The sequence below is a fragment of the Hibiscus syriacus genome, unplaced genomic scaffold (genome assembly GCF_006381635.1).
Source record: "Hibiscus syriacus cultivar Baekdansim isolate YM2019G1 unplaced genomic scaffold, ASM638163v2 tig00110602_pilon, whole genome shotgun sequence".
In the NCBI taxonomy this organism is placed as follows: Eukaryota; Viridiplantae; Streptophyta; class Magnoliopsida; order Malvales; family Malvaceae; genus Hibiscus; species Hibiscus syriacus.
Window position 1 is genome coordinate 500046 of NW_024062798.1, and position 18614 is coordinate 518659.

Consider the following 18614-nt stretch of genomic DNA (forward strand, 5'->3'; position numbering starts at 1 on the left):
AGAGATGAGTGTTTTGAGTGATTCGGGTGTTATCGGCCGTCGCTCGACAGAGGCGGTCGGCGGGTGGCCAGTTCCCCGCCGGTGGGGATCTTTAGAGAGAGGCGAGAGAGATTTCATCTTTGGAGAGGGGGGGAAGATGACAAAATGAAGAAGGCTTGGCCATTTTGGCCTTTGAAATGTGCATATATAGGGGGAACGAAACTACGCCGTTTTAAGCTCTCATATCCGTGTTTTCCAACTGTAAAGGGTCAATTCCCATTTTGGTCTCTCGGGTTTTGTAAGCATTTGATCGAAACTATTAATTTGGTTCTAATTCTGTTTTTTTTTTCTTTTAAATTTGTCCCTCGTTTTATTTTATTTTTAATTTTAGTCCTTGCTGCCTTTCTATTTTATTTTATTTTTCTCACAGTTTTAATTTAATTTAATTTTTCTTTTGTTTTACCTTTTTTATTCTCATTTATTTATTTGTTTACTAACCTTTTATTATTATTAATTTTTATTATTTTATTATTTCCCATCATCTTTACTTTTTTTTACTATTTTGTAGTATTATTATTATATTAAAATGGGTTTATATATATATATATATTCTTTTTATTCTTTTTTGTTTTTATTTTTATTTTACTATCTAATATTTTTTGGCATTTACAACGGTAATTTCAAACGATCAAAGGTAAGTAATTCGAATCGAGTATTTAAATTTTTAATTTTTCGCAATTAAAGGCAACCGTCAAATTAATTGGTACTGAAAGGGCGGTTCAAAGGTGTTAATCCTTCCTTGACCATAACCGACTCCCGAACCCTACATGTTTCTGGTACAACGCAGATCAAGTAAGATGGTGTCCGACCCACCTAAATTCACTTTAAAATGGTCGGTGACGACTCTAAATCAATCAATTCAAGTCGAAACTCAATTCGAGACCCAACCGAAAGACGGTCCCGACACAAATAAAACCAAAATCGCATCAGATCAATTTAGTCTTTTGATGATCCTTAAACCATCAAAATCAAATTCACCAATTGGATGTATCTAAACTTGGTAATAATTCTAAGCCATTCCATTCAAATCTAACCTTTGAACTCGAATTCCGAGTTTGGAATTTAAATCATCTTATTCAAATCTAGCTGATACCGGTAATTTATATATATGAATCACATCCAAATCTGAACAAGAATCAAGTATAACGAATCTAATTTTCAACTTGCATTCAGGGTTTTAAATACAGTCCACGACTACGATAGCGCCCGTGAAATAACGGTAGCGTTGCCTTCCGATATACCTGTAATAGCTCGGCCGCAATCGCGGTAAACGATATATGACCGAAAACGCGATCGCAATTTGAATCCCTGCTTGCATTATCACCTAACATGTTCAAATCCAGTAAGCATATCAAACAAAATGTAGACAGTTGGATTATTTACTAATGATACACCTTAATGGGAAAATGTCATTCTAGGCCAGGTAATTAGAATTACTCACCATCATCTGAGGGTGGCCACATTTTTGCTGCACGGTTACTGGAACAGCTTCCTTAGCCTCGAATTCCTCGGCATTCTGCTGAGAAACGGGTTGAATGGAAGCGTATAACAAAGTTAATCTGTTGAGGTTTTACATGAATATGATGATCAGCATGAACACTGCAATACCGAATTCCCGAAGCACTTTGCTTTGTTAGCTATCTTTCGAACTCCATTCCCGGTTAGAGAGAATGAAAACGTTGCCGGAGATATGAGGATCCTATCCATCATGTTTATTTTAGGGGCCTCAAGGATTGCTCTAGGTATGGACAGTGCCCATTGCATACCCCATATTGCAAGAGGCCTCATGTATATAAAAGATCGGAAATGGCCGTCCATCGTCCATGCTTCTGGAGTCTGGAACCAGTAACTGCTTGAAAAAGTAAAATGGGGTTTAAGTAACGGTTCACATTAAGGACGGAATTAGGATCAAATATCATGAGGGACAACTGACTTTAAGTTCGAAACAATAGAAACTAAATATCATTTTAAAGACTTACCCGAAACGCTCCTCGGACCAGCCCGCACTGAAAATGCCTTCAGCAGTTGTGAATGCTTCTTTCTCCATTCCAGCAAGAATCATGTTTGCCGCAACAGCATAGGTAACACGGGTCCATATTTCGCGCGACTGCATGCATGTCTCGTCCACCTTTCCGTTGGGATGCATCCCATTCACCTCGCCCATCCGACCTCCTTTAACTTTCATCACATTGAAATCATATATTTTTCTCCAAGCCTGAAGATGCTGTGTACCATTGTCCTGCCAGTTGATCCGCTTGTATCGACTTACTGTTACTACTCGACCCGCTGTCGTAGTTGAAATAAGAGCCATTCCACAGTTTCTTTTCAAATGCTGATTTTTCTGTAAAGAATTTGGTTTTGCATGTTTCAGCGAAGAACTTGTCACCTATCTGCTCGGCCATTGCAGCAGCAGCTTGGAAGCACTTACCCCATGGACAGTCCAAGTATCATAAGTTTGATCTGGAAACCCATCATTCTCGATTAGGCCATCATCATCTCTATCAAAATGTTCCATATATTCCATTGCAGTACAAACAGCGGGCCAAACATCGACTCCGAATGACATATCCCCTGTGGCAGCAAAATCTCTATACACTTGAAGCACAAACTTAGGATTCAGATCCTTCCATTTGCTTGTGTCATGTATGTTATAAGCATTCGTTTCATTCCAAGGATCATGAGTCCCTAGATCATGAGGAACAGCTCCTCTAAATTTCCGAATTCCGTAGTTACCATCTGCTAGAAACCTTACTTTCCTTCCATCCTCGGATAAAACAGCCTTGGCAAAGTCTCGTTGAATGTTGAGCTCAATTTTAGGAAAAAGCTCGAGAAGGGAAAAAGATGCATAGAAGTGTACATCATAAGTGCACCGAATGATATACTCAGGGCCGGTCTTGACATTTTAAGGGCCCTAAGCAAAATAAAAAATAAAGACCCTTAAAAAAATAACTTGGGCCCTAATGTATAGTAGAGCATGAGTGAGGTTTTGATCTACTCAATTATGATGTTTCACGTGGGGAAATACATGATTAAAAATGGGTTTTGAATAAAAAAATTATATGGGTAGTTTAATATTAACTCTCCACGTGGGGAATGGCTAGAACTATCGGTATATAGTCTGAGGTATATATGTTCTGAGATAATATTAAACTTTAAAAAAATTAAAAACATGGGCCCAACAAACGTGGGCCCTAGGCGGTCGCACCCTTCGCCGGGCTTGGATATACTCCACTCCCTCCAAGTAAAGAAACCTACCAACATCATCCCTGTCATCTAGTTGATCCTGCCATTTGAAGTGATGCGATAAGTGGTTGCTGGTTCCTTTATTCTGAGGAGTACCCGAGTCGCCGTTATTTTTCAACCCAACACCAGTAGAACCATTGCACCCACTGGTAGTACTATGCTCGCGGTTCACTTTAGCTTCGGTTACTTCAACATCTATGCTTTCTACACTGTTTGGTAAATCTTGATCATTTTTCACGCTTGTGGATGGCAAAGAAGAATCCGCACAGTGATTACGGAAGACAAATTCATTAAGCTTTAAAGACCAATCTGCTGGTATACAAGATACAATATGTAAATGATGCCATATCGTAAAGCAAGAAGTGAAGCAAGCAAGACACACTGCATGAGTACCTATCCAAACAGTACCACCAGCAACCAAAAGTAGAGCTCGTTAAACAGCGTAAATTTGTACCTGAAATACATAATGGGGATGAGAGGGATGAGAAAAGTGAAGGGGGGTGTAGAACAGAAGGCAAGATAAGGTTGATGAGAAAAGTAAAAGATGCAATGGCTGTTACCATTCTGGCAGCCTTTCATCATTGAGGATAGGACTTTGCCATTTCTCAATCTCTTCTTCCCACCGCTTGTAATCTATGAATAATAAGAATTATCGGTCTCAGATGTATGAATCTTAAAAAAAATAATTCTGAGAGAAAATGAAATGGTACACTTTCCATAGGGTTCCACCCAGGCAGAGGCTGAGACTGCAGCACAAAGTGTCTCTCCCGGTGATGAAGGCGTGCTTGGGCCGCAATTGAAATTTTCGTAATCAAATTGTCTCATAAGGAAAACATCTTTATTTCTTTTAACATAAATACTTATGTCAGTCCAACATCATCTTTTTTGTTTTTTCCCACTTCACTTTCCCTACTTATAGTTGAGCTTGTGTGTATTTAGAAAGGGGACGGTGCTTACCACAACATGTGAAATAACAGTGAAATAAAGGTTTGATGACTTGCTTGTGATGATGAAGTACACCATAAACTCCATCTTCGCCTCTATCAAAATAAAAGAGAAGAAAGTTGAGAAATTTTCTAATGCACATAGTCCAAATAGAAAGAACATCCACTAAATATACTTGGTATTTTCTGGATTTCTGAATTTTTGCGGACCTTAAAACTCGGTATTTTGATAAAATTAAAATATTTGATTAAAATTAATCGGTTTTTATTGTACACCTTTAATGATCGATGGCGACTTCTCACATTTAAAAATTCTTTTCAAAGAAAAATCTCACAAGTCAGTAGCCTAGCTTAGATGGTAAGGGCGTGAGTGGCCCTCTTAGGTGACAAGCGTTCGAATCTTGTGGTTAACTACTCCATTTCTTTATTGTTTGTTTCTCTGCTAACAGAAAATGGCTAAAATTGGGGATAGTTTCCTAAACTTCCTCTTGCAATTTTCTAAAACTTTCAAACTTGTCCCTAAATTAATTAAATTGATTTTAAATTTTTATTATTTTATTTAAATGAGGTTATTGCATCAAACTATTTTAATATAAATATTAAAATTTGATTTTAAATTCAATTAAAATATCGAACCGATAAAATCAAAACCACATGACATTATTGCAGTTTTAATGTAGTCAGGGACGGAAACAAGATTTTTAGTTATGGGGTAAATTTTATAACAGGGGAGACGAACTTGAACTTATAAAATTTTAGGGGGACGAAAATAAATTTTCATTAGAAAATACATAGAACAAATCTAAAATATATTATATTTTTAGGGGTAGATCACCTCCACCTAAGTCCATCCCTGGATGTAGCCATGAAAATTTAAAAAAAAAAAATCTAACTTTTTATTTCACCTTATCAATATTTTTGTTGGGAATTTTTCATTCTTTTTAATAATTGTTAGAGATCGTTATTATTTAACGTCTTTTGTGGTTACTGTAAAGGTTGATTAATTCGTTTTATTGTCTTATATCATTTTATCTTTAGATTTTATTAAAATCTCTTTAATAGTTACAAATTAAACATAAGATATCTATTATTTTTTAAAATTAAAATTCTTTTCAATTTTAAAGAATTGAAATGTTTATTTAAAGTTCTAAACAACAACATTTAAAAAGATGTGAATTGAATTGTACTTAAACATATAATACTCTTTAATTTTTAGAATTAATAGAAAAGTTTACATGGTCTAGAGTAGGGATGGATAAGGGACCCGAATTCGATGGGTCCCGATTCAATCCGACCCGACACATCTAAAAAAATAATGTAAATTTATCTTATATATTTAAGAATAATTACAATAATAACCTTTTATATATTATTTTTTTCTATTAGATCCCTATTTTTATTGAATAAAAATAATATTTTTATAAACATATTTATTTAAGATCAGGTCGGGTTCGTATTTTATCTCAAAAAGTTGAATCGAATTTTGATCAAGTGAAGTCGCCTCTAAACTCGAATCGAATCGGATCGGATTTTAGGTGAATGGTATATATTTTATGATCAGGTCAAAATGACCGAAAACCCGACCTAACCCGACTCATGTCCATCCCTAGTCTAGAGATGGAAAGGCAAACAAAAACGGGAAAGAAGTGAAAATCGAATGCACTTTTTCAAGTGAATATGATGCATGAAACTCCACTCGACAAAGAACATTTACTGGCATCAAAATACAATGACCATGACTTATATATAAATATAATAACACTTCATGAATTCTAAATGTGCATGCGTTATTGGATTCTTTTGATTTCCAGATGATTTTGCTTAATTTTCTCAACCAAAATAGTATTGTCACAATCTTAATTCTCACGGCCGATTTAACAGCACTATAACGAATCAACTGTAATATCTCCGTCTCTTCGAGTTTCATTTTGAGTAATATTCGTGAACCGTTCGAATAATGTTTTTGAACCGTTTAAATAATGTTCATTATGTTTGTTTAACAAGTTAAATAAATATATATGGATATAATTTGATGCTCATTTAATAAACGAACGAACATAAAAAAAATGTGTTCATTTTGTTTATGTTCGCGAATAAGTTCATTTATTGACTTGTTTATATGCATTTTTATCCGATTCTTATTTTTCTTTTACATTTTAAATATTGATGAAGATGGAGATTAAATTAAACACAAGGTAAACTCTGAAGTTGAAAATGTGAAGCCTAAAGAGCTAAACAACTAAAAACTTAATTTCACTATTTTTGAACATATAAATGAACATGTCCACGAATGTTAAACGAACATGTTTGAAAACATATAAACAAAATATTCGAGAACAATAAATAAACGAACATGAACACGATATAGAAAATTTAAACAAACATGAACATCTTCAAAAATTAACAAACAAACACGAACACAGTCTCATTCGTTTGAACTCGGTTCTTTTACACCCCTAATGACCCTATGGCGTGTAAATGCTTTTGCAGATCAAGCAGTTCATTGTGCCAACAATTGGTGCAACCAAGACAACATGAATTAAATGTGTAACAATGGACACATAAATTTAACTAAACTAATTCAATATGATGAAACTAAACCAGACGAGCCAACAGAGAAAGCACACCCTATGGTTGTCTTTGTGTGCTATGTCACCGCACCGTAGAAATTTACTCCGACTTCTCTACAACCATCCAAGACCCCCAATGTCCTTTCACCCGCACCATCGCAGCCACCTTCACCGTAACACTGTTGCATCACTTCGTCATACGTCTCCCGAGCCAAATCGAGGGAGATGATAGTGAACGGAAAACCCACATCTCGGCTACCGCAAAAAGCCCAATTCAAGGTCCCATCGACATGTTTCACACCATCATTACGAGAGACCCGGGATGGGAAATTGTGAATCCTTCTCCAACGATTAGTCCTCGAGGAATAAACGTACTATCGTAACCATCTTCAATGGCCTTATCCGGATGACTACAAACTCTAACAATCTTGTAATCATCCATGGAAGCATCAAAACCAAACCCATAAACAGGATAAGTACCCGTCTTACAATCTAAATCAGGCAACCCTTTGGAAACCCTTAAAGTGGTGTTTAATAAACACAGAAAATTTAAACTAAATTGAAATTCTAATTGAATATAGATTTGAATTATTCAACCTGCTTGAAAGTAAAGAGTCCAAGTTAATATAAATTCTTTCAGAATTAATATTTTGTTATGGATTTAACTGTAAAATTTTTAATTTTACAACTAAACATATAGTTCAAGATATTTTCTCATCCCATAAACTCTGATATGATGAAACTAAGCCAAATAGATGGACCAACAGAGAAGGTACCCAGAAACTACAAATGCGAAAGAAGAAATCTCAAATTTACCTTTTCTCTTTGTTCGTGATAGCTATTAACGCCATTCATCTATATCGAAACAAGGCTCTCCTCATAGACTTCTGCTTGATCAATATACGAAATAGCATCATAAGGAATCACAGGGATCCTAAACGCATTTTCCTTGGAATCGTATAGAACTAGATTCATCCCAAGATGAAACAAAATTACACCAGTTTCTGATACAAACAAAGGTGCGGAATAGAATTCGGCTCCCGGATACGGCAAGTACGGAATAGTAATCAGCTTAGTCCAAGACTCTCTCTTTCCATACTCTTTCATAACCCAAACCACAGCATACAATCTCCCGTAGTTACAAAGCACACAAAGACATCCATCCAATACCCCTAATGTCCTTTCGCTTGCGCCATCGCCGTAACACGGCTGTGGAACTTCCTTATACGTCTCCTGAGCCAAATCAAGGGAGACAATAGTACACGAAAAGCCCTCTTGTCCGTGAAAAACAATCCAATTCAAATTCCCATCAACATGTTTCGCAGCTTCATTACAAGGAACCCCAAAGTGGAAATCTTGAATCCTTCTCCAGCTATTAGTCCTCAATGAATAAACCCTAACTATACTCTCATAAGCATCTTCAAAACCCTTACTTTGATAACAAAATACCCTAACAACCTTATAATCATCCAGGGAAGCATCAAAACCAAACCCATAAACAGTATAGCAACCCCTCCTTTTCTTAAACCCTAAATCAGGCAACCTTTTGGAAACCCTTAAAGCGGGGTTTAATAAAATGACTGTATCTTGTCTAATAGCTATGCAAACTAAGCCATTACATTAACCCACAACCCAATCACAACGGGAATCGTTCTTCAATGGGTATTCGATTTCCATGGTAGTGACAATTGGGTCAAGGAAAACAGAGTTAAGAAAGCATGATTTGATGCTATATTGGGTTTGGGTGGTTGCGGTGTTGATTAAGACTTGTTTTTTAGATAACTTGGGGTCGTTTTTAAGGTGCTTTTTGATGAAGAAAGGGTCGTGTATGAGCGTTTTCCAGGATTTGGAAACGCACCTGAAACGGAGGAGGGATTTCACGGGCAAATTTGAGAGGATCTCGACAATGATTTCTAGTGGAAACGACGGTGGAGGAAGGTTGGCGTTTCTCGAGCGTTTTGGGGATTGAGCTGACACCTCGTGGGTTTCGTGCTGCATTGATTCTTGGCGGTTCCGTTCCTGGGTTTGTTCAGCTGAAGAAGTTGATGGCAATCCGTGAGTAGGGAGCTGACTCGTCGATTTGGTAGACTCGGGGCTGATTCGTGGTTTGATTTTCCATTCTCTGCATTTACTTCTTGTGTCACTTTCATACACAGAACCAGGGGCATCCAAGTAGAAGACGACGATAAGTACCCTTTTTCCCTAAGGTTTAGTTGCTACGGTCCGTTTTTGGCCGAACGGAAAAGAACGACTCTATATATGATTTTTGTAGGAAAAATTGTGCTGAATAACACTCTAAATTTATTGATTTAATAATAATAATATTGAATCGTTAAATTCAAAATAATACAATAATTTGTCACTAATTATATGAAAACTGAAATAAAAATATTTCAGTTATAATTGAAAATTGGTTTAATACAAAAATAAATATTTAAATTATACTCAAATTTAACTTTTGATGTCTAAAGAATTTTTTTTTGTTAAAATAAGTACTTAATGTTATTTTTATTATACTTTTAAGTGCATACTGTTAAAAAAAATTAAGTACATGTGTCACATTTAAATTATTTAATTTTTAAAAATAAATTATTATTTAAAAATATCTTTTTTAAAATGAACGTGGCATGTGTCACTTAACTATTTTTAACAGTTGACACTTAAAAGTATATCAGAGAAAATATTAAGCATCTATTTTTAACAAAAATTCTTTAAGTGTCAAAAATCACTTTTAAATATAGTTTAAGTACTTATTTTTATATTAATTATCGAAAATTTGTAAGTGTTTCATAATTTATTATTTGAGGTAATGTATCATTTTTTAAGTCATCAAATTTATTTGATACATCTATTTTTAGTTTATTAAGAAACAATATTTTTGCTGAATTAAAATTGAGTTAATATTAAATAGATGATATTTTGTAGGTATAATGTCAGAAAATACCTCAAAATATAATAAAGTAATCATTTTGACTCTTATTCTTTTTTATGCATTTTTAACTCCCAATATCTTATTTTGGAGCAAAAAAGTCCCTATATAGATTTAAATTTTCAGTCAAGAATAGTTAACACTTTAAAACTACAAGTCTTTTGTTTTAAAATAAAATATTAAGGGGTAAAAATACTTTTAGAAAAATAAAGACTAAAATGAATATTTAATTAAATGTTATAAGTATTTATTTTAAAATAAAATGTTGAAAGTCAAAATAATCTAAAAAAGAATGAGACAAAATGATTATTTAATCCTACATTAGAAATATTATTAACATAATATCTATTTTAAATATATTAATTTATATAAAATAAATAATCATATTTATAAAATAAATGAATTGACTTATTAACCTCTGGTGTCGAATAAAAGTACAAATGAACTAACTTATCTCAAAAAATTATAGTCAATAATAATAAAAAACTAAGAATCCTAAGCTAACAAATAATTATTAAACTGAATAATCTCTTTTTTATTTTTATTTATTTAATCAATAAAATTGATGAATATTATTAATTAAACACAATTTTTTTTTGTACATTAGAAGTTTATGTTTGGTGTGGTTCACCCAATTCAAGCCAGGACATACCTAAGACTAAGTTAGAATTTATATAGGAATTTATAGATTGTGTACCATGAGTGACGATGATAGGATTCAAACTTGACCTTACAAACTCAACTTTTTGAATCCAACCAGTTGTGCCAAGAGTCGGTGTCATTAGTTAAACACAGTGATTAAATTGATTGTTAGGTTGAGTCAAACTAACAAATTGGAGCTCGTAGGCCTCCGTCGTAGGAATTTTCAATGTTAATTAAAATAAAAAAGTAAATTATCCGTTAAGTACTTAAATTATCAGTTTTGATTCGTTTTAATATATAAACTTTTATTTTTTTCAAAATCATATCTAAAATTTAATATGTATTTCAATTTAGTACATTATCGTTAAAAACTTTAATTTTTGTTTCATTTTAGTACTCTGTTTAAAATGTAACATTAAGTTTTGAAAACCTAAAAGTTTTAGACATTAAGTTTTGAAAAATTAAAAGTTTAATACTTAAACAGACCAAAACTGATAATTTAAGTAATAAACGCGTTAAGTTTTTAACGACGGGTACTAAAACAAAATTAAAACTTAACGTTATGTATGATTTTGCAAATTTTGAAAGTTTAGATATTAAAACAGACCAAAACTAATAATTTAAATACTAAATGCATAGTTTACCCGAAATCAAAATGATGTTATTACAAGAGTTTTAGCATTTGCAGTCCCCATTAAAATCAAAATCAAACATAAATTACAAAAAAAAAAAAAAAAAACTTATTCATACACATATTACATGCAATATAGCAGTGAAATTTGTTGGATGGGTAATTTCACAAACACTGACCAAGAGTAGTGGAGATCTTATTATTGGTGGCATAAGCTGCATTCATCTTACTGCCCAAAATCCTCAAGCTCTGCTTAAGAATATCCATCTCTCGTTTCCTCTTAAACCCTTCCTTCTCCATTGAAGCTATTCGAGCTCTCAAGGCTTCTATCGTCTCTTCTTTGATCTTCAGTTCCTTCTTCATCTCTTCTATCGTCTCCTCTTCCTCTACTTTCCAATAGATTACATCACCTACACAAATAATTTCTACACCTTTTAACAAATAGTACCCATGAAGGTTTTCCAAGATGAACTATTATATCCAAAGTCACATTTATGTTGGGGTGAAATACGTATTTGGTTACCCAATTATTCTCACGGTTTTGTTTTGCTTATACAATATTTTTAAAAAAAAAATAATACCAAGAGTTGGGTTTTCTTTTTATTTTGATCATTTGTCGTTAAAAAAAATCATAACTATTGACGTGATAATTTTTATTACTTTTTCAATGATGAAATGACATTATCTAATGGTGACACGTCGACATTACCAATAATTTTTTAAAGACAGTGAACTAAATGTAACTTTAGGTACGACATTGAAAAAAATAGTTAGATGACCAAAACGAAATCACAAGAATAATTAGGTGACCAAATACATAGTTTATCTTTATATTTGGCTTAATTAGAAGTTAAGTGCTCAAATTATATTGTTTTTCGCAAATAGTTGTCATAACTTTTTCGAATCATCCAAGTGTCTGATGTTACGAACGTTACCACTTTAAATACATCAACTATAACGACCGTTAAAAACACCAGTTAAGTAATATATGTCACATTTATAGAATTTTAAATTTTTTATTAAAAAAAATAAAAGTCCACCCACGTCCCCCCTCTTCCTCCCCTGCTTGGTGCTTGCTTTTTACTTTTCCAGGGCCAAACGACTAAAGGACAATCGACCGATTATCACAGTCGGCTAAATAATCAACTATCATGATTGATCAAATGGATTAAAGTATTAGGTATTTGATATTTTAAGGAATAGAGATTGAAGTGTAGGAATTTGAGAATTTTTAGTTTTAAGATAACATGAGTTATGACCAATCAATGAGTAGTGATCGATGACGTATAGGTGACTAGAGATGACCGAAGGATGAAATAAAGGAGATTGAGAATTTAAGAATTTAGGATTACTTTCAAATTTTTAAAGTTTTTTAAACACTATTAATTTTATATTTTTTAAAAAATTATATTTTAAAAAAATAACGGCTGTTACGACATTTACACTTGAAACAATAAAATTTGTAATTAAACACATGGATGAATAAAAAATAAATAAATATCTATTTGAGAAATACTGTATGATTTGATAACTTGGTTTATAATTAAGCCTTATATTTTTTTTATAATTAGGGCTCACCATGATTCGGTCACGTGGCCCAAAACCGATAAAAAATTTATACCCCATAATAAACACTCAACCTAGATCGATCTAGATTAATCAAGACGAAACTTTAGAACTGGAGAGCAACAAAAACAAAATCATTAAGTTAAATATAGATTTAATTGCACAAATCAAGTGACCTAGATGATAAAAAAATTGTTCTTAAAAAACTTAGATTTAATTAGAACTATATATATATATGAAAAATATTATACTTATTTCTAAATATATAAATAATAATTATATTTTTTTTGAACCGAATCATTTTTTAACTTAAACTCAATTTTAAACATATCTCGCCTATGTCCTTTAAAAAGAACTCGACATAAACTAAACAATTTTTTAAGAAAAAAATAATCCTATCAGATTTGTCGGAAGCTATCGGATACTGATAAAAATAATAATTATAAAAAGGTTATTCATGTTTTAAAAATTATAAAATATCATTATATTTATTAAATTATTATAAATAGACACTTTAAGTGTAAAATTTTGATAAATTTAATAAATATAATAATTATTTTAACTTTTAAAATTCAATGATTACATTGATTATTACGTATAATTCAGTGTTTATAAAAAAAGTAATATATCTTGAGAAGGAAAAAAATTAACCTATTAGGATAGGTTTAGTTTACGGAATATTAGATTAATTTTGGGTATAAAATTATCAAAATGTAACATTACTCTGATAATATTGTATTATTTTGTTTGATTTGTTTAGTATGAATGTGATTTTATAATATTTGATTGGAGAAATATAAAATTACTTGAATATATATTTTATTAAATTACATTTGTGATATATATTTTTTAATAAATAAAACTTTAATATTAAATTATAAATATTTGAATAAAAATTTATAAAAATATTTTAATTATTACACTATATAACTTTAAATAAAAAATACATTTAACATATCAAAAAATATAATTAGTATAACAAACTTATAATTTTAAATAATTTTCATAAGTATCATATTTATTTATATAAATGTAATATAGATCTCGAGTAAGCAAATATATTATTTTTAATATATAAGATCTATTTTTAAATAACTCAAAATTAAATATTATTTTAAATATTTATATTTTGTTACAATAATAATATCTTCATCTCATATAATTATAAAATAATTTATATATTAAATATTAAAAATATAAATAATTTTAACTACTCAAATTTATTAATATTTTATTAAATTAAAATCTTTGTATATTATTATTAAATAAATATAGAGTAAAGCACAAAAAATAAAAAATTGATAATGATCCATATTAAAAAAATTATTATTTTAAAGGTATTTATGCCTAAAATAGTAGAAATTATTCATTACCTAACAAATTATAGATAATGATATTTCCACAATTTTAACTTAAAAATATTACTATTAGTAATAATATTTTCTACGAACTAAATGCCCCTTTAGAATTTGTAAAATGATAATAACATATTGTACTCCGAAAAGTATAAAGGTAAATTATGTATGTCTTTGATCCGTTTTAATATTTAGTTTTTAAAATTATACTTAATGTTTAATTTTTATTTTATTTTAATATCCAATGTTAAAATTTTAATGAATTTAATATTTAAATTATCAAATTTAATTCGTTTTAATATTTAAATTTTTATTTTTTTAAAAATTTAAGATATTAAAATGAAACAAAAATTAAAATTTTAAAGACGAGTATTAAAATGAAATGAAATTAAAGTTTAGATATAATTTTAAGAAAAAATAAAAATATTAAAATATAACAAAACTTATAGTTTCTTTAAATTTAACTAAAAAAATCATATTGTTGGAAGAAGCAATCAAAAGTTTCGAACCATAAAACCAGCACGAAGATGAAGAAAAACAAGATACATTGGGAATATGAGAGAGAAAGGGAACTGTACCATGAGTCCTTTGAATAAGGTCATCAAGCTCAGTTTTAATGGCAAGATACAGTTGCTTCCATTTCTCCACAACTTCGTCTCTCCTAGCCCTCTCCTCCTTCAGCTGCTCCGACAAGAAACTCGTCCCCAACAATGGCCACCCCTTATCACTCTTCTGAACCGCCATCCAATACCTCTCCATTCCCTCAATCTTCTCCTCTTTCTCCTCCACCATCTTCTTCAACGCCTTCACTTCCTCCTTCAGCTTCCTCTTCTCCTTCGCCCACTCCGCCTCTTTGCGCGCCACCACCATCACCGCTTCTTTCTCGCTGTTGAGAAGCCTCATCTTGTCCGTCAGGTTCCTCACGCACCTCCTCTCGTGGCAAGGCTTTCGCCTTTTCTTGCTGCCGGAAGCGCCCATTGTCGAAGAGGATGGCGGGGGAATGGCGGGTTTTAGGGATTTTTCGTTGGTGGGGAATTGAGAATTAAGAGAAAACTAAGTGTGTGAAGGACATAACTTCCCACACCGACTGGCTCCAACTCAATTAATGAAGGGAAAGAATCCCCACATGGGAATTTTCAACACTGTTTGTGATTGATTTAACTTGTGTGTGCAGTAAACATATGCTCGTATAATTGATAGAAGTGTGAAAAAAAGGACCCGTGAAACAGGCTTTATTACTGCAAAAAATGAACGCACAAGAATATATATATAAGGTTAAATTTCGTCTATAATGTATACTTTCTAGAATTTTAAATTTTTTATCATGTTTTAAATAATACATGATTAAAGAAGGATATACATTATTTTTTTTTCTTAGTAGATAGATGGCTCAAATATAATACCATATACTATTTTAGCTCATATATTATTTTAAATAGTTCATATATTAACTAAAATAATATATATATTAATATATATACATATGAGCCAGACAATCAGCACTCAGCATTTTCTAACCAAATTCTTGTGTTTACAAGGACACTATACTATCCTGTACCAAAGAATACTATAACTTCTGATTTTGACCCTTTTCTTTCGTTCAATTATTGATTATTTGTAAATTGAATTTAGAGTGTATATGAGTGCAGTTATTTTTTATTTAAGAAATTTAGAGGATATTATAAGTAGGATAGGTACGCACTTCACGGATTTTGGCCCGACTTAATTTTACAAGATTGGTTTTCTTTTTAAAAATTAAGTTCAAGTTGGGTTGAGTCGAGTTTGATTTCAATGTAAAAAATTTTTTACTCAACTCGACTTGATCTAATATGACATAATAGTATCAACCTAAAGACATCAGGTGCTTCACGCGTCTTTAAGCTAAATATAAAGACTCTACGACTGCATAGCGTCTTCAGGCAAATAAAGAAGACTCCACGATTACATGACATCTTCAAGCAAATTGAGAAAATCTTAGGAAAGTACGACGTCTTCATATCAATAAAACCCTAATTCATGAAATAATATAGTAGACGATGAGAAAATAATTTTTCCTATAACCTATATGGGCGAGCAAGCCAAGCAATTGGGAATTTGCTGTATACATCAAGTCATATGATGTTTTAGTGCCAACTTTGCATGGTCCCTACTGCTTGATTAGAAGGCTTATAATTGTGCAAATTTGCTGTTGGATGCCTCAAATTCAGCTCGTGAACATTGGTATTGTGACATTTATCAACAAATTATTGTCTGATTTCAACCATTCAAGGAAACAATTATATTTTTACAAATAATTTGTTGATTGAAATAATAACAATCGATAAAATTGTTCATGATGAAAAAAAAAGATTCCATGCACGGAGGAAATGATTTTTTTATCTAATGTGGTTGTTACAGTACCTATTGGAGGACGTCCAAACGACCCGAATAAAACCCAATCCGATGGGTGGTTTTGCTAGAATAAACAACAATGAAATCACTATTTTAGTAAATGATGCGGAGAAGGGTAGTGACATTGATCCACAAGAGGCTTAGCAAGCTCTTGAAATAGCGGAAGCTAACTTGAAGAAAGCGGAAGGCAAAAGGCAAACAACTTAGGCAAATCTAGCTCTCATACGAATTAGGACACGAGTAGAAGCTATCAACGTGATTTCGTAACTCGTTGGTTAATCGAAATAATTTTAGTATAAACAAAACTTTAGTTTAAAATCCCATTTTTAGATATAGTTTAAAAAAAGGGTTATATCACAAATAAGTACATAAAGTATATTTTATTTTCATTTGAGTGCCTAAAGTATTTTTGGACAAAATAAATACTTAATATTATTTTTTAGTCAAAATAGGTACCTAAAGTATTTTACGTCAAAATAGGTACATAAACTATCCAAAAAAATTCATCTAAGTTCTAAAAAGTTGACATGTGACATTAATTAAGGAATACTGTAGGTACTTGGATGAAAAAATTGAATAATTTAGCTATTTATTTTGACCAAAAAGATAACTTTAGGTACTTAAATGAAAAAGACGGCATACTTTAAGTACGTATTTGTTATTTAAAGCCTTTTTAAAAAATAAAATTTAAGTACCAAAACATAACAAAAATAATAGTTTAGGTCCTACACGTGTAGTTTACCCTAACTCTAATACTCAAAATAAATCTTTGATGTTTATCATAAATTTATAAACAATGTTACTTGACAATGCCAAAAGTTGAAAGCAAAAGCAGGATATGATGGCTATCATTTTCGTTGCCAAACAAAAATCTACCCTTCATTTCAGTACTGTTCACATCAATGTACTGTTTGCCTGCAAATAATTTTCTTTTTCCAGGGAATTTAGTGATATATTTCTCAGAAAATCCTGCGATCCAATCAGGATTTTCTTGGGAAAATACCTCCACCCTGGAGTTTTGGGCAGCAAAACAGACGTTGACATCTCATGCTTTTTCAAGCTTACCATATCAACATAATTTCACGTACCGAACAAAGCTCATTTATGATCACAGCTTACCCACCATTGGATTCCCTGACCCAAAAATGGATGGACTCTCAGTTCATTGTATGTAAACTACTAGTCTTTTTCACATTAAATTTGAGGATGGGGAATTTGGGACTTTACTATGCTAGAGAATAAATAAATAAATAAGGCTTAAATGTGCATGAAACCTTTACTTTTTTTAATAAAATTAGTTGAGTATTCTTTTCAAATGGATTTTTAATAAAAAAATTAAATCAATTAAATTATTTGATTAATTTTAACCGTTAAATCTTAACAATATTTTTTTCATAAGTTACACGTCACACTGTGATTTGGTTACATTATATTCAATGACAGATCTAGAAATATTTTTCAGGGAGGATAAATATACAGTAGTCAACGATAGCAAGCTACGAGAAGAAATAAAGTCAAATGAGATAAAATCTAAACTAAGGCAACATTACTCTGCTATCCTAGTTCTAAACCTTCATAAATTTACAAAAAAAAAACATATGGTAAAAAAATTGGATAATGAGTAGGATCTTTTCAGTAGGGTATGTGCAATTTATAAGTAAGAATAACAAAATGATAGATATGTTGTACGATGGAGAAATTTAAGATTATTTTATAGTGGGTTTGAATATAAAATGTTATTTTATTTAATTTAAAAAGTTATATATTTGTTATAAATAGAATACTATATTACGATGGATTTTAATTTAAAATGTTACATTATTTATTCTAAAAGATTACACTATTGATAATAATTTTAGTTACAAATGAGAATATTATATGAGTTTTTGACGGTATTTTTTTAGATTACAACTAAAATAATTATGCTATTTATATAGTTTGTTACGAAGAACGTAATATTTTTTATTTTAATCTAAAATGTTACCTAATTTAACTATAAAACATCACACACTTGGTAAGTTTTTTGGTGAAATATGTCACTACCCGATTTGATAGAAAATTTATTAGATTATATAAATTAAAAATTAATTAAAATACTATCTAATCAAGTGGTGACACATGATACATCTAATTAAATATTAAATTTATTAAATTGAATTAAAACTATGGCTAAATTTGTAAAAATGTGTATATATTAAGGATTAAATATATAATGATATTATTTTTTAATAGTCACGTCAGCTATTCTATTAAATAGTTAAGTAATATGATTGATAAAATTGAAAGATAGGTGATAAAAATGGA

General features: G+C 31.1%; 1 protein-coding gene and 2 pseudogenes across 1 annotated transcript; all 3 read right to left on the reverse strand.

Moving 5' to 3' along the window:
• Nucleotides 1-1527: 1527 nt before the first annotated feature.
• On the reverse strand, nucleotides 1528-3629 carry LOC120135142 (annotated as a pseudogene).
• Nucleotides 3630-7527: 3898 nt separating this feature from the next.
• Nucleotides 7528-9011, reverse strand: LOC120135110 (annotated as a pseudogene).
• A 2025-nt stretch (nucleotides 9012-11036) lies between these two features.
• LOC120135107 (cilia- and flagella-associated protein 58-like) lies at nucleotides 11037-15121 on the reverse strand. Its single transcript, XM_039151459.1, has 2 exons — nucleotides 14498-15121; nucleotides 11037-11408 (listed from the first exon to the last, which is right to left on the reverse strand). The coding sequence occupies exons 1-2, from the start codon at nucleotides 14895-14897 to the stop codon at nucleotides 11164-11166; spliced, it is 645 nt and encodes a 214-aa protein (XP_039007390.1). The 5' UTR covers nucleotides 14898-15121; the 3' UTR covers nucleotides 11037-11163.
• Nucleotides 15122-18614: the final 3493 nt, after the last annotated feature.